The sequence below is a fragment of the Engystomops pustulosus genome, chromosome 6 (assembly GCF_040894005.1).
Source record: "Engystomops pustulosus chromosome 6, aEngPut4.maternal, whole genome shotgun sequence".
Taxonomy (NCBI): domain Eukaryota; kingdom Metazoa; phylum Chordata; class Amphibia; order Anura; family Leptodactylidae; genus Engystomops; species Engystomops pustulosus.
Window position 1 is genome coordinate 122228903 of NC_092416.1, and position 14823 is coordinate 122243725.

Below are 14823 nucleotides of genomic sequence, written 5' to 3' on the forward strand. Positions count from 1 at the left end.
AACGGTGTACAGTCCTACGAAAGGGATCAGCGCGACCCTTAGTAAATAAGCCCCATCATCTAAGCAGAGGGGATCACACACACGTTTATATACACTGTGTAGCCAAAATATTTTACAGGGTGGTCTACTTGAATCCTAGACACTTTTTGTCATGGTGCTGGCATCTTATTTTGCTTTTTTAAGATACAGTAGCTGTCCTGGGGGGTGTGGTTTGGGGAGATTGCGATGAAATACTGTCACCTAGTCATGTTATTTTACTTTCATTTCCCTGTGCTGATTTTTGCTGGCTACTGCACCTCCTTCTTTTAGTTCCTTCTTTCATTGTTAGTGTATGTCGCTCTGATAGACCAGAACGGTCTACAAGCTCCACGCACAGCAACAGGCAAGGCTGATATCTTTCACCAGGTCAGTGGCCTTTGACTCCTGATTACAAACTTTGAAAATCCTTCTTTTTTCTGACCACCTTAATATATGCTGAATTAGAAAGGATTTAGAAGAATGTACATGTTAACCCCTTACTTCTGCACCTGTTTTCCACTTTAACCCTTTAAGGACCAGGGCATTTTCGTTTTTTACTTTTTGTTTTTTTGTTTCCATTTTTGACACCCTGTCTTTAAAAATCCATAACTTTTTTCTTCCATTTACAGAGCAAGGCTTGTGTCATGAGGGTTTGTTTTCAGTCTAACAATTTGTACATCCTAGTGACAGCATTTCATGTTCCATGCCGCCATGTGATGAAATTGTGATAAAAAAAATGCATTTGTGCCATATTCTTATGTTGTTATTCTAAAGTTGTATAACTTTCACTGTGCACTCCAAATGATTTATACATGGGTGTACGAACCGGTGTAAGAGGTAATTATTTTACAGGATGTGATAACATTTTCATTGCTACCATTTTGGGTCCTGTACGAGAGCCAGCACTCACTGTGTATTAAGAGGGCTCAGCCCATGCATAATGTAAAATAACATGCTAAATTTAGAATTGTTACATTTGCAGCAATATATATATATATATATATATATATATATATATATATTCCTTTTTTTAACAATAATAAAAATAAATGTTTAACAAGTTCTGCCTAAAAAGCTTCATCGTCCTAATTGTGCCATCCTTTTACCTAATCGCCATGAACATAATGTAGCGATGAACATGTTCTGTTTTTAAATAAATACCCCTATATAAAGACCATACAATCAATAATGTTACTGGAACTAGGGCCAAATATTACCAGCATATAATATTACTTCCCTACTTCATACCTAACAACTTTTGGGTTGCAAAAAGAAGGACAAAAGAGGTTGTGCGCATAGCCCCTCTTCCAATCATTTTATGCCATCAACCTTAATGGCTCCCAACATAGTATAATGCCTCCTTCTTGTGGCCAACCCCCCTATGTACCCATATAAGACCCCCTAAGTCAACTCAGCAACATATAAACTAATTTTATATTACTCTCTCTGACAATGTGGCCCCTCTCTCTTCGTCTTCCCATTGTGGCCCTTGATATCTATTGCCTTAATTCTGTGGCCCCTGTCCTCCATTCCCCTTATATTACGGCCCATGTCCTCCATCCACCTAATATTGTGGCCCCTGTCCCCCAGTCCCTCATATTGTGGCCCTTGTCCTCCATCCCTGTATTACCTAGACTGCACTCCGGCTCTTCAGCTCTAATGTGGTCTCCTTCTCCTCCTTGGGACAAGGAGAAGAAAGTGGGACACAGAGGGGCATGCCAGAACAATAACACAACACCTGGGACAGCGGGAACAGTAAGGAAAAACCAGAACTGTTCTGTTGAATCTGATAGCGTTGGGAGTTATGTTACTGTTACCAAACAAACACCATGGTACAAAGAATACAATGCCCTTTTTATGATAGCCACCAGCAAGTTGTTCTTAAGAACAAGCTGCACAGAACTACAGAATGCAGGTGCAGGAAGCGCAATGAGTCCGATGCTGTGTGCTCTGTACTGTAAGGCAAAGCAAAGAGACAATCGCTGCCTTCCTTGCTATGCACATTTACTAGATTGATGTCTTGAGTAAATCATTATAGTTGAATATGGTTGGAGCCAGGCCCCCCACTGACCTGTAGGCTTCATAGCAACCAAATCGTCTGTTCCCCTATGGATGCATGCCACAGGATATGATAGGATACATTTCAAACTGTATGATCTTTTTATAAGTTATAACTTAATGAATACACATCCAATGAGAAAAGAAAATGGGAAGCAGTCACCAATACTTAAAATTAAGTCCTTATTTTCAGATTAAAATCCATTCATAGACAAGGTAGACGGAGCATAGCGGGATGATACACAGAAGAAATGCTTCTGCATTCGATAAGCTGCATTTTTGTATCAACTCTGTGGGGCAGATTTACTTACCCGGTCCATTCGCGATCCAGCGGCGCGTTCTCTGCGGTGGATTCGGGTCCGGCCGGGATTTATTAAGGCAGTTCCTCCGGCGTCCACCAGGTGGGGCTGCTGTGCTGAAGAGCATCGGAACACACTCAAGTTCACCGGCCTATTCCTAGTGAAGGTAAGTGCAAGCTCCACGACACATTTTTTTTTTCTAAATGCGGCGGTTTTTCCAAATCCGTTGGGTTTTCGTTTGGCCACGCCCCCCCCCCCCCCGATTTCCGTTGCGTGCATGCAAGCGCCGATGCGCCACAATCCGATCGCGTGCGCCAAAATCCCGGGGCAATTCAGGGAGAATCGGCGCAAATCGGAAATATTCGGGTAACATGTCGGGAAAACGTGAATCGGGCCCTTAGTAAATGACCCCCTGTATCTTCTATAGCTGGTTCTGTTTCTGTTTTAAACTTGTGATGTGCTCTCCTGACACAGCACAAAATCTAGGGGCACTATCCATCCATATTAAAGAAAATCACGAAAACTACCCAACCTCGAGAGACTGCAGGCATTGCGGATTATGTCCAGATTTTATGTGTGGCATTTGAGTAATACAGTACCATTCAATTGAATGATTTGGAAAAAGTGATAGAGACAATGGGGCACATTTATTAAGGGTCCCGCGGCCGCATTTAGGTCGGGTTTCAGCAATTTTTTCATTTTGCAATGAACTGCCCCGAGTTTTTGACACAAGCGATCACATGCGACACAAAATCTGCATCTAATCATAATGTCACCATGATGAGAATTTGATGCAGATTTTTGCTTGAAAGGGTGTCAGATTAGGTAAAACAAAAGAGGAAAAAATGTGTGCAGAAAAAACGCACATAAATCCAGATCAAATGCGCACAACAAATAGCACATAAAAAAACATGCGTATTTGATGCAGATTTGATCTTAATTTTCAGCATTGTAGAGGCTGCTGATATTTTTACCTCACAGAAGATTGTCTAGACTGTATAGCATTAGGTCATTTTCCGCATGTAAATGAGAAGTTCCCCATTCACTGACAGCCAGTAAATAAGAAATTAAAGTGTCATCAATCTGCTTCTTCTTGTTAGAAAATGGAACTAAGTTTGATCCTTCTCACTGTTAGTCTCATCCTGTGTGAGACCAAAACAACTGAACCTGGAATCAAAGGCAGGCTGACCCTAAGGGGTCTACAGTATGGTGAGTGCATATCCCCAGCATGGTTCTATATTCTAGCTACAAAAGGTGGCACTAGTAATAATCTTCATGTTGACTTTCATGTCTGTTCTTGCCCCTTAGGTTGGCAGGTGGGCTTGGAGGAAATTCACAAGCAACTAAAGACGATAGAAATCCCTGAAGTCAGGGGCTCTGTGTCTGTTACCATTCTTGGTCGCATTGACTATTATGTCTCGAAGTAAGTTATGGCCATATTTAAAGGGAAACCATTCACAGTAATGCACTGTACCATGTCTGATAAAGGCCATAAGGTGTGGAGCATGACACAGGAATACAAAGAACACCAAAAATAGAATATGTGTCCCAATGGACCAACTGCCACACCATCATCCTCAGGCTGCATCCACATTGCATTTTGAAGCACAATACAACATCTGAGAAGAGGAGATTTTTTTCATGGAACAACACTAGAGATATGACACTTCTACAATGTAAAGTAGCCATTGTACAGCCTGTATAACAGCATACATTTGGTGTACCCCTAAAATAACTCAAGACACAATCATTCATGTCTAAACCACTGACAACATAAGTGAGTACACCCCTAAATGAATATGGCTAAATTGTGCCCAATTTTTCCTCCCAGTGTCACGTTATGTCAGTATCAGGGACACACTGGAACATCCTCTGCCTGCCCTCTACCCTCCAGAACCCAATCTATGCTGACTGTCACCACTCGTCATATAAGGCAGAAGAAACCTCGCCTTAAACTATGCTCAAATACACTATAAGGGCTTATTCACACGGCCGTCTGCGGGGACGTACATGTGGCCACAAATTTGCAGCCGCATGTACGTCCCCATAGACGGCAATAGCGGCCCAGCGCAGATACGGTGCCACACATGTGTGGCACCGATCCGGGCCGCACACCGCAAAAGATAGAGCTTGCTGTATCTTTCGGCGTGTGTGCGGCAATGCGCCGCTATTCTCTATGGAGGGAGGAGGGGCCACCTCCTCCTCACCTCCAGCACACAGCGGCATACCGCGTGTGAATGTACCCTAAGATTTCCTAGTTAAGCAATAAATTTAGGTAATGCCTCTTTAATAAGGCTCTTATTAAATTGGACTTTTGACCCCTTCCCACAGATGCCCTTTTTATGTTTTTTTCCATGTACAGAGCTTTTTGAGTGGTTGTTTTTTGGGTAGAAAATTGTACTTCCTAGTAACTGTATTTAAAGGAAATCTACCATTTGTTTTCATGCATTATGAACCAAACATACCTTGAGAATGCTGTAGCTACACTGATGCAAAAACATATCTTGTTTGATCCCTGATCTTAGTGGTTTTGCTGAAAAACTATTATAAAATTATGATAATGAGGCTCTGTAGATCTGTGCCTCACTCCAGCACTTCTCCTCTCACATTAGGTATGCACTACTCCAGAGACTGATGTAATCACTGTGTAGTGCCTGACAGGCAGAAGTAATCAATCACTGCACCATCCCCCAGCTGCTGTGTATGTGTGATAAGTCCTGTCTGGACATATCAGGAAGCTCTGCGTAATGTGGCAGGCTGAATGCAATCCAGCTTTCCCAAGGTCATGAATGTTATAATGTTCTTTTTAAGAAAAACACTCAACTCAGGGATTAAACTAGATATGTTTCTGCATCAGTGTAACTACAGCATTCTCAATGTATGTTTGGTTCATAATGCATGAAATCAAATGGTAGATTCCCTTTAATAGTTAATGCCATTTACTGGCCATACTGAAATATCACATGGTCATAAGTATTTAGACCCTTTGCTGTGATACTCATATTTAGCTCATATTGTCCATTTCCTTATGATCCTCCTTGAGATGGTTCTACTTCTTCATTGGAGTCTATGAGCCCTCTGAGCCTTTCCAACACTCCCCTTTGTTGTCTTTTATAGTGGATTGTAGCAAGGTATTAATATAAAATGGACAGTGCATATAATAAAGGGGTTATTATAAAAAGTAACATAAAAACAAGACTTAGTACATTATGTGACGTTATAATTCTGGTGCCTCGGGAAGCAGAAATAAACTATAAATCCATCCCCTAGGGATCTCCATAAAATGACAACTTCCAAAACTATGAGGGTTGTATTCATCACTTTTGTAAAATAATGTAAATGGTCAAGGTCAAGAACATAAATATAACATGCTTTGTAATATGAACTGCTTTTTTCTTCTGTAATTAGGCTCTTTTTTTCCTCTTATCCCCCCCTCCACCACCAAAAATATAAAGCAGAAAACATCCCAATTTTTTGGCAGCAAATTACAGGGAATAATGGGGGACATTTATCAAAGTGTTGCAGAGTAGACCAGTGCAGACATAGGGAGTTATATCCTTTGTCCTTGGACAGTTCTATGTCTTTTTTGGAGCTCCACAACCCATCAGATCCATTAAAATGGTTTTGGCCCTTTAATAAATGTTCTTATACTTTACTTTCTGTCTGGGATTTTTTTCAAAATGTATAAAAAGTCTGAAAATTATTGTCTGAATGCAATGTACAGGACCCTATTGCGCTGACCAAGTAATGTAAGTAACTAACACTCAACCATATTAGATACAGGCAGGTTCTGTAGGTTTGTTCTTAAGTTGAGTCTGTATGTAAGTCGGAACCGTATACTTTATTATTGTAACCCTAGTCAAAAATTCTTTGCTCTCTGTGACAATTGGATTTTAAAAATGTTGGATTGTCATAAGAACCAGGATTAACAATAAAGCTTCATTACAGGCACCATTATAGCTGTTTATTGTAGCCTAGGACTAAAGTACAGTAAATTACCAACATCAGGAGGTCCGTTTGTAACTAGGGGACGTATGTAAGTCAGGTGTTCTTAAGTAGGGGACCGCCTGTATTGACAGCAACGTAGTCGGGGTAACGCTGTCCCCAACTCACGTTTCTGCTATTTCTAGCCTTCATCTGGGGGACTTCATCCATTGTGGAGTTTGGAGTGAGAATAGTTGAGGTTGTGGACAGGTGTCTATTATTCTAATAACAAGTTCAAACAGGAGCCATTACTACAGGGAATGAGTGGAGGACAGAAGAGCCTCTTAAAGAAGAAGTTAAAGGTCTGTGAGAGTCTGCTTGTTTGTGACCCCGGCTTGGCTTGGTGAACTTCAGTGTACTCCGATGGAATTCAGCGCAGCAGCGACACCTAGTGGACATTGGGGGAACTACCTTAGTGAATCGCCGGAAGACCCGAATCCTCCACAAAGAACGCGCCGCTGGATCCCGAATGGACCGGGTAAGTAAATCTGCCCTAATGTGATTTTTTAGATTACTCCAAAATACTGGCACCGACAGCATGATAAATCTCATGATATCTTGCATTTACCTGCATATAATTGACTGAAATTGTCAGAACTTTCTGCATTAATGTGCTCGTAAAGCGTGCATTTAGTTGACCAGGGCTCCGCAGAAATGCACCTTTTTCACATGTCGCTTGATGTAAAATATAATAAGAGGAAATAAAAAAGCTGGTGTTCAGTTTAGAACTCAACAAAAAACCTGAATTCTGTATTCATCTTTTGATGTTACAAGAAAAGATCATTCATCAAATTGTTATACACTTGCTCTCTCCATAGGTTACAAATAAAGAACCTGGATCTTTCCTCTTCAGATATCTCATTCTCATCAGATACTGGGGTTAATGTCTTCATCAACAAAGGGCAAATTCAAGTGTCAGGACTCCTGAACATCAACTCAGTTCTCTTGTAAGTGGCAAGTTACACCATCTCCCTGACAGGTCCATGACCTCATCTGCTAGAAGTTTTAAAATGAATGTTAACATACAGATTATTTATAATAATTTTATAACCATTTTTAACATAATTCCTTTTGAGTTTGATACCGATGTTTTAGACTTAAATACCATTGCTGATGTCAAAACTGCAGTTTTCATATATCAAATAAAATTTTTTCTTAGGGATCTTTAACTGGTGTAGGTGATGTGCTTCCGTGTGAATCCGTGTCTTATCTCCATTGTGTTGAATGTGCTTTAGTTTTGTCTCCGCATCCGCAAAAAAAAGATTTAACATTGCTTTAAAAACATCACTACTGGTTTCTCTGCCTCATCAGTGGGAAAAAAAACAGACCTGGCATGAGTTTTTTTTCAGACCCGAAAATTTTCCATAGGTGCAAAAAACCCTGAAAATTTAACTGCATTTTTGTTTGCAAACCTATAGACTTCTTGTGACTTTCGCGATTCGCCTCAGTAAAAATCAACAGACATGTTTAATATTTTTTTCCACGGGCACCGGATCAGTGAAAAAATGTGCCCTTTGCCAGTTTTTGTCTTACTTTGCACATTCTTTTTAGTGCAAAATGCTTGCACATGTATTTATAAAGTGTCGGAGACAGATTTGTGGTGCACACAACACTTTATGGTGCACACTGCACTATACCCGACGCGACACAAAATTCAGCACTGAAGGGGGCATTCTGGTACACAGTCAGTCAGTACAACAGAATTGCGTTGCTCGCCCTATGCTAATGGATCACCAAAAAAAGTTGGTGTACCCTGCCAGAGCAGTGCAAGGAGTGCCAGAGTTTTGATAAATGTGGGTCACTATGTGCAGATTACCTGTGTAGTGTGCAGAGGGCACCAGATTCATTATTTGTGGCACCTGTTCTTCATGAATCTGGCACTCCCTGCACTGCCCTGAAAGAGTGCACCTTTAACATGGGGCATGCGACACACTTGTTTCGGACTTTACATAAATGTGGAGCACGGTCCAACCGTGCACTGGAAGGTCCATTTCAAAGACGGAATTTGTGTTGCGTGTCAAAAGGTGCAGCCATGACACAAATGTGGCACGGACTCTTCATAAATACATGTGCAAGCAGTTTGCACATGAAAGAACGTGCAAAGTTTGCCAGAAAACTGGTGCAAGGGCCTTAGTAAATGTGACCCAATGGCTTTGTGAGGCATCCATCGAAATCACTCATCGAACCATCTAATAAAATATCTTCTCTGAAAAGGCAAAAATTAACATTGATTCCCTGCCTAGTATCCAGGCAGAGAGTCTAGCGAGTTGAGTAGGGCGCATATGTGCAAGTCTTAGTCTTGCTTACACCTATTTTCCCTATGTCATCCAGCCTGAATTATTACACAAATGCCTACCGCTGCCATGCGCGGAAGCAGGAAGTAGTAAAACCGCGCATGAGCCGACACTTATGGTGCATGGCAGCTATAGGCATTTGTGTGATAATTCAGCCGACAGTCGGATGATGTAGGAAAAGTAGGTGTAAGCAAGACTCAGACTCGCACATATGTATACACTCACCTCGACTCGCTAGACTCTCTGGTAAGAAGAGTCTAGAATCAATGGTAATTTTTGCCTTTTTGGAGCAGAGATTTTATTAGATGAAGAAAGGTTGCCCTTATCCTGTAAGGGCTCTGTGGGAGCCTGCCCACAACTTAATTTATTCAAACAGCGGTGACAGGTTCCCTTTAAAAACAACGCCAATGTGAAAGATCCCTAACACAAGAGGTTAAAGTGCTTATATAACGTTTCAGGCTTCTTTAATTGTTTGAGCAGCATACATAAAAACACGCTACTTGAGAAAGTCAGCAGCCACTGGGTACACTGAGATGGACACTGAGCGTACCTTTTGGACCTAAGGAATAAGATACAGGAAATAGATTAACAAAGAAGTGCAGTTTTAGGAGTGGGAAAGAGGTGATTTAGGGCAAGTTTGAAGTTGGGAATCATATGATTTTCCTTGATAACGCATTCCAGAAGGTTTGCAGCTTGGCATAAATCTTGTAAGACATTGGGGAATTTATTAATATGTGGGGCTAGGTCTGCTTTTTGGCACCCGACTTTGGTGTTCTTTTTGGACAGAGATTTTACGTGGTGGCTGCTCATCCTCAATGTGTTTGATGCATGCAACATTAGAAGAAGAAATGAGCATCAGAATTGACAAAGCACATTCATGAAGGAGTTTAAAAGTTGGTAGACTTGCTTATATTTGGTATGATTATGTGCAGGAAGAGTGTCGGCACTGAACAGCTGTGCCTAATTTAAGGTTTTTGTTAAAACAAAAATGTTAACAATGTGCCCCATTGGTAATACAAAAACCCAATAGAAAATAGAACACAAAATTTGTCTCCCCAGCTCTGCATCATCCTGGCTGGAGCTTAGCGTTCAAGAATTGACTCTCAATGGAACTGTAGGAATCACATGTGATGATTTTGGACATGGAGCTGTATGGAACGCTGGCTGCTCTTCCAATGCTGGAAATGTAAACCTGCGGTTCCATGGAGGAGCTGGGTCAGTAAACTCTAATATCTAATTTGATAACTATCTATTTTATTTTTAACTCATATCTGTACCTCTAATTCCTATGTCATACAGTGGATTTCCTCACTACTAATTTTGTGGAACTTTTTTCTTTCGTCTCTCTCTCCAGATTGGGTACCGTTGTGTAGTGACTGTGTGACCTGTCAGTTCTAAGTCTATTGGCCTGTATGTCATGTTGACAATTTTTTCTAATCCTGTTTTTAATCTCTTTTTAATCATTCATTCATTCAACAACCTCACTTTAAGCATAATGGGGGGCATTCCTTATTTGTGTTGCAAGGTGCGTTTTTTTTTTTTTGGCAAACAAATTGTATGGTTTATTAGACTGGGATTTTTAATTGTGTAGCGTAGGCTTTATACATTGTTGTATGACCAAAAAGTGTCTAAAATGACTACACATTCATAATAGTAATATAGAACACGGTAGACTAGCTTTTGGTTGGTCTCATTACATGCCAAATAAGAAGTGCAATAAAATTGAGCGAAAAAATATTCATAAAAATACATTTGCATTTCCCAATAAAAAAAATCCCCCGCTACACTACAAAAAGCCATTGTTGCCCCGTTTGCCCGAGACTATTATATTGACATATTATATGTCAAGAAAACCAAAACAAAATAGGGAATTCATTAATAATGCTCATTTTGAGTTAATTTGAGAAAATTGTAAAAATATGTACTATAAATTACAGAAAAGACCTTTTTTTTACAATTTTAACTCCAAATAAAGCTAAAGATAAAAAAAACTTTAAACTTTTATTATGTTTTACTTAGTGCTACGTGCTCTGAAAAAAATCACTGCAAAATATTTTATGGTAGCATGCAAAAAAAAAGTTATGGCCCTTAAACCAATGTGTACAAAAATTTGCTAAAATGCCCCGGTCACTAGAGCCTTTTCAGGACGCGTCAATAAGGGGTTAAGAAAGGCTCACTATCCAGAACAACAATTGCATATCTACTTATTATCTATAAATATCTCATATCTATACATGTGTGTCTCAATTCGTAGGTGGCTATTTAGCATGTTTAAAGGTGCAGTAATGGGACCCATACATGATGCTCTACATAGTCAGGTAAGTACAGGGTTGTAACTAGGAGAGACTTACACATATCCACAAATGCAGCATATACACACATAGATACAGAACCATATAAAGACATGTAGCATATACAGTATACACACACACATACAGTATATATACACCATATATACGCACTTATAGATTATGCACATAACATATAAACAAACACATATACGCATCACATATATACATTTATACTTTCATACACACATATTTATTTATTCAGGCAGTCTTCTTATCCCGGGGGTCAGAGGCCACAAATATAACTTTATGCTTCCCAGTAGCTTTTGACCACATGGGGAAGTAGACTGCAGGAAAGTATATATGAGAGATTTCTAGTCTGCTACCCCTCCTCCTGCATTTCTTATCTGAGTGCCTGGCTCAGCTGTGTACTGTGGAGGATGTGCACTGTTGTATACATCTTGGCGGGTATTTATTATGGACCTTCAAATTGAAAACCAGCGGAAATTCCCCCCCCCCCCTTGTTACACCTCTTGCGCCTTATTTATGAAGAGGCAACGCCACAGTTTTAGAGTTTTTCAGACACTCAGGACTTGTTCTTTTTTTTAGGGCGCAAAATTGTGGCCCTGCTTGTAATTCAGTCACTTTTCTTGTGATTTTTCAACTCGTTTTGTGTGTACAATGAGAGCAGCTAAAAGCTGGTCTAGGGAGTACACCTTCATGGATGGGGAGAAACTCTAAACCTCATTGTTCATGCGCCAAATCATTAAAGGGGTTATCCGGTTATAAAAAATTACTTAGGGCCAGGCAGGGGCGGGCTATCTAAAAATAATAAAGGTGTACTTACCTCCTCCGGCGCTGCCGGTGTCCCATGCCGGGGTCCGTTTGATCTCTGCCCCTGTTTGTTTACAGGGGCTCAGAAGCCGTGCACAGGGAGCTTCCAGCAGGCGATGTGGTCGGCTGCTCCCATCCGTCCCTATCTTTCAGCACTGTAAGCGCTGGGATATGGTGTCGGGTGGGAGCTTCCGGCTCCCTGTGCGCCCTTGTAAAGAAACCGGTGCACAGATAAGACGGACCGCGGCGCGGGACATCACCAGCGCTGGAGGTAAGTACACATTTATTATTTTTAAATAGCCCACCCCAGCCCTAAGTAAATGTTTACACCCGGATAACCCCTTTAATCCCTTGCGCCACAAACAAAATTATAGCACACTTTCAGCGCTTCCCATTAAGATGTACAATGTGCAGCATAATGGGGCTTATTTACTAAGGGTCCCGCGGCTGAATTTCTGTCGTTTTCCGGCGTTATTGGGGATCACGCCGCTGGGACAGGTATTTAGAAGGGGATTGTGTCGCACGTGATCGGATTTTGGCGCATCGGTGCCGGCTTTCATGCGACAGTAAACGTGGGGGCAGGCCGACTGATTCGGACAGAGCGCACGATTTAAATTTAAAATTGTGTCTCAAGCTCACTTACATGCACCAGGAAGAAGAAGGTGAACTCCGGCGGACCTGAGCGGGGAGGCGACACATGCAGGATATCAAGCGCAAGATCTTAATGAATCGCGGCACAGTACATTGCCATCAGACAATGCACTTTCGGGAACTCTGAGGGACCGGGTGAGTAAATGTGCCCCAATATGTACTGAATGGTGCACATCCCCCATTCTTTGTGTTGCAGGTAGATGGGCCCCCTGATACTACGGCTCTCATAGCAGCTGTTATGCCTGAGTGCACATTTGCCATTGTCTGGGGGCATCTTCATGTGTCCTTTGTTTTCTGCAGATTTGTCCTGCATTTTCAAAAGCAGTTGAGAATATGGAAAAAGTTCTGATTAACCTCCCAGGTAAGTAGTTTTTGACACCTGTAGGCAGGGCCAATTCTAGCCTTTTTGCTGCCTTAGGCGAAATGTTAAAAATGCTGCTTCCCCTCCTCCTCATGCCCGATTATGCTACCTTACACACTAGTAGTAAGTCATTAGACACAGACATTAGTGACATTAAGTACCTTACAGGTGACTTTCTGCTCCATCAGGATGAGGACTTCTTTACGATTTCTCCCGGCCATGGATTTTCTCTGCTGAATTCACAATCAAATGTCTTCAGCTCCATGCAGCACAGCTCCACACTGTGCTCCTAAAAATACCACAGTCACTTATACATTGTAATGGAGCGTGTTCTAATATATATTACCGTCACAACATGATTGAACAAGCTATTCCTTTATATGGCCACTAAAATTATAGTATACACAGCACCCACACAGCCCTAATTTAGCCTCCCCCAGCAATGAACAGCCTCTCCTCCCCCCTGTCAGGCTCCAGGGGTAGTGGACCCACTATCTAAGTGACACCCGGTTTTCACCATAGCCCGCCGCAAATCGGGTTGGTACCACCAGGTCGTTCCACTGGTGCACAGACGTTGAGCAGACTTGTAGCCAGGGACAGGCAGGAGGTCAGGACGGGCAGCACGGCATCAGAGTCGAGGACGTAGCAACAGGTCAAGGCAAGCAGCAGAGGAGTGTAGTCAGGAACTGAACCGGGATCACAACAGGAAAACACACAGCAAAGGGCATGGGAAGACAGGCACGAAGATCCGGTAGGGTATGCAGGGAGGCTGGTTTATATGGAATAATGGGAAATGGCCAGCGGCAATTAACGAAGCCAGCGCACACCGGCCTTAGGAGACGGGGACGTGCGTGTACGGCTGGAGGAGCAGGAACAGGAATGGGGACAGATAAGAGGCTACAGGAGAACCTCTGTCTCTACTGTGCCAGCCCGTAGCACTTCCTTCGGACCTGTCCACTCCATTCTCAGCGTCTGGGAAACGCACGCATCTAGGGTTCTTGGGAGAAGCGTCCCTAGGTGAGAACAAAACTTCTCCACGTCTGAACATACCTGTCCTACTCAGCTCCGGGACGGGTAATACGTTTCCAGCCTCTGCCATCCTGGACCACGGCTTGGCAGGAAACTTTGTGGATGTTTCCTTGGTCTCTCAGTACCATCTTCCTGTGGTCCGTCTCGAGAAGCCGCTGGTCATCTCATCAGTCAGTGGGCAGATTCTCCAGGATCTAATCCGGTACTGCACTGAACCGTTATGCCTACAAGTAGGGGTCTTGCACAAGGAGAGACTTTCCTTTTATGTGTTAACCTGGTGCACGTCCTCAATTCTGCTGGATCTTCTGTGGTTGCAGCGCCACACATCGGTGCTCAACTGGCAGACATGGACCGGAGTGTTTGTCACTTTGTCTGGAACCACCTTGTCCTGTCTCAGCCATTTCACTTCCAGAGTCCTCCAAGCCTCTGCTTGGTCTCCCTGCTCCATATACGGACTTTGCAGATGTTTTTTCAGAAAAGCAAGCAGAGACTCTGCCGCCACAACGACCCTATGACTGTCCCATAGGATCATGTGTATCCCTTATCTGTTCCTGAAACCATGGCCATGTTGGCCTACATAAAGGAGAACCCGCAGAAGGGCTTTATACGCAAGTCTTCGTCTCCAGCCGGAGCAGGTCTATTCTTTGTGGCCAAGAAGGATGGTTCTCTCCGACCGTGCATCGACTACTGTGGCCTCAATAAAGTCACGGTGAAAGACTGCTACCCACTTCCCCTGATCACTGAACTGTTTGATCGTCTACGTGGTGTCAAGGTTTTCACCAAGTTGGACTTGCAAGGGGCATATAACCTCAACCGCATATGTGAAGGTGATGAATGGAAGACAGCCTTCAATACTACATATGGGCACTTCAAATATCTTGTTATGCCCTTTGGTCTCTGTAATGCGGTGGTGTTTCAGGACTTTGTCAACGACATATTCAGAGACTTACTTTATATCTGTGTTGTGGTCTACCTGGACGACATCCTGTTGTTCTCTGCGGACATCG

General features: G+C 42.4%; 1 protein-coding gene across 1 annotated transcript in view; it reads left to right on the forward strand.

Moving 5' to 3' along the window:
- The first annotated feature begins 271 nt into the window (after positions 1 to 271).
- The window catches only part of LOC140064159 (bactericidal permeability-increasing protein-like), a 62045-nt gene continuing 47493 nt past the window's right edge, over positions 272 to 14823 (forward strand). Inside the window, exons 1-7 of the mRNA XM_072110759.1 lie at positions 272 to 405; positions 3476 to 3584; positions 3684 to 3798; positions 7178 to 7306; positions 9713 to 9868; positions 10908 to 10971; positions 12727 to 12787. Coding sequence (XP_071966860.1) covers positions 3479 to 3584; positions 3684 to 3798; positions 7178 to 7306; positions 9713 to 9868; positions 10908 to 10971; positions 12727 to 12787 — 631 coding nt within the window. The 5' untranslated portion in view covers positions 272 to 405; positions 3476 to 3478. The remainder of the gene's footprint in view (positions 406 to 3475; positions 3585 to 3683; positions 3799 to 7177; positions 7307 to 9712; positions 9869 to 10907; positions 10972 to 12726; positions 12788 to 14823) is intronic.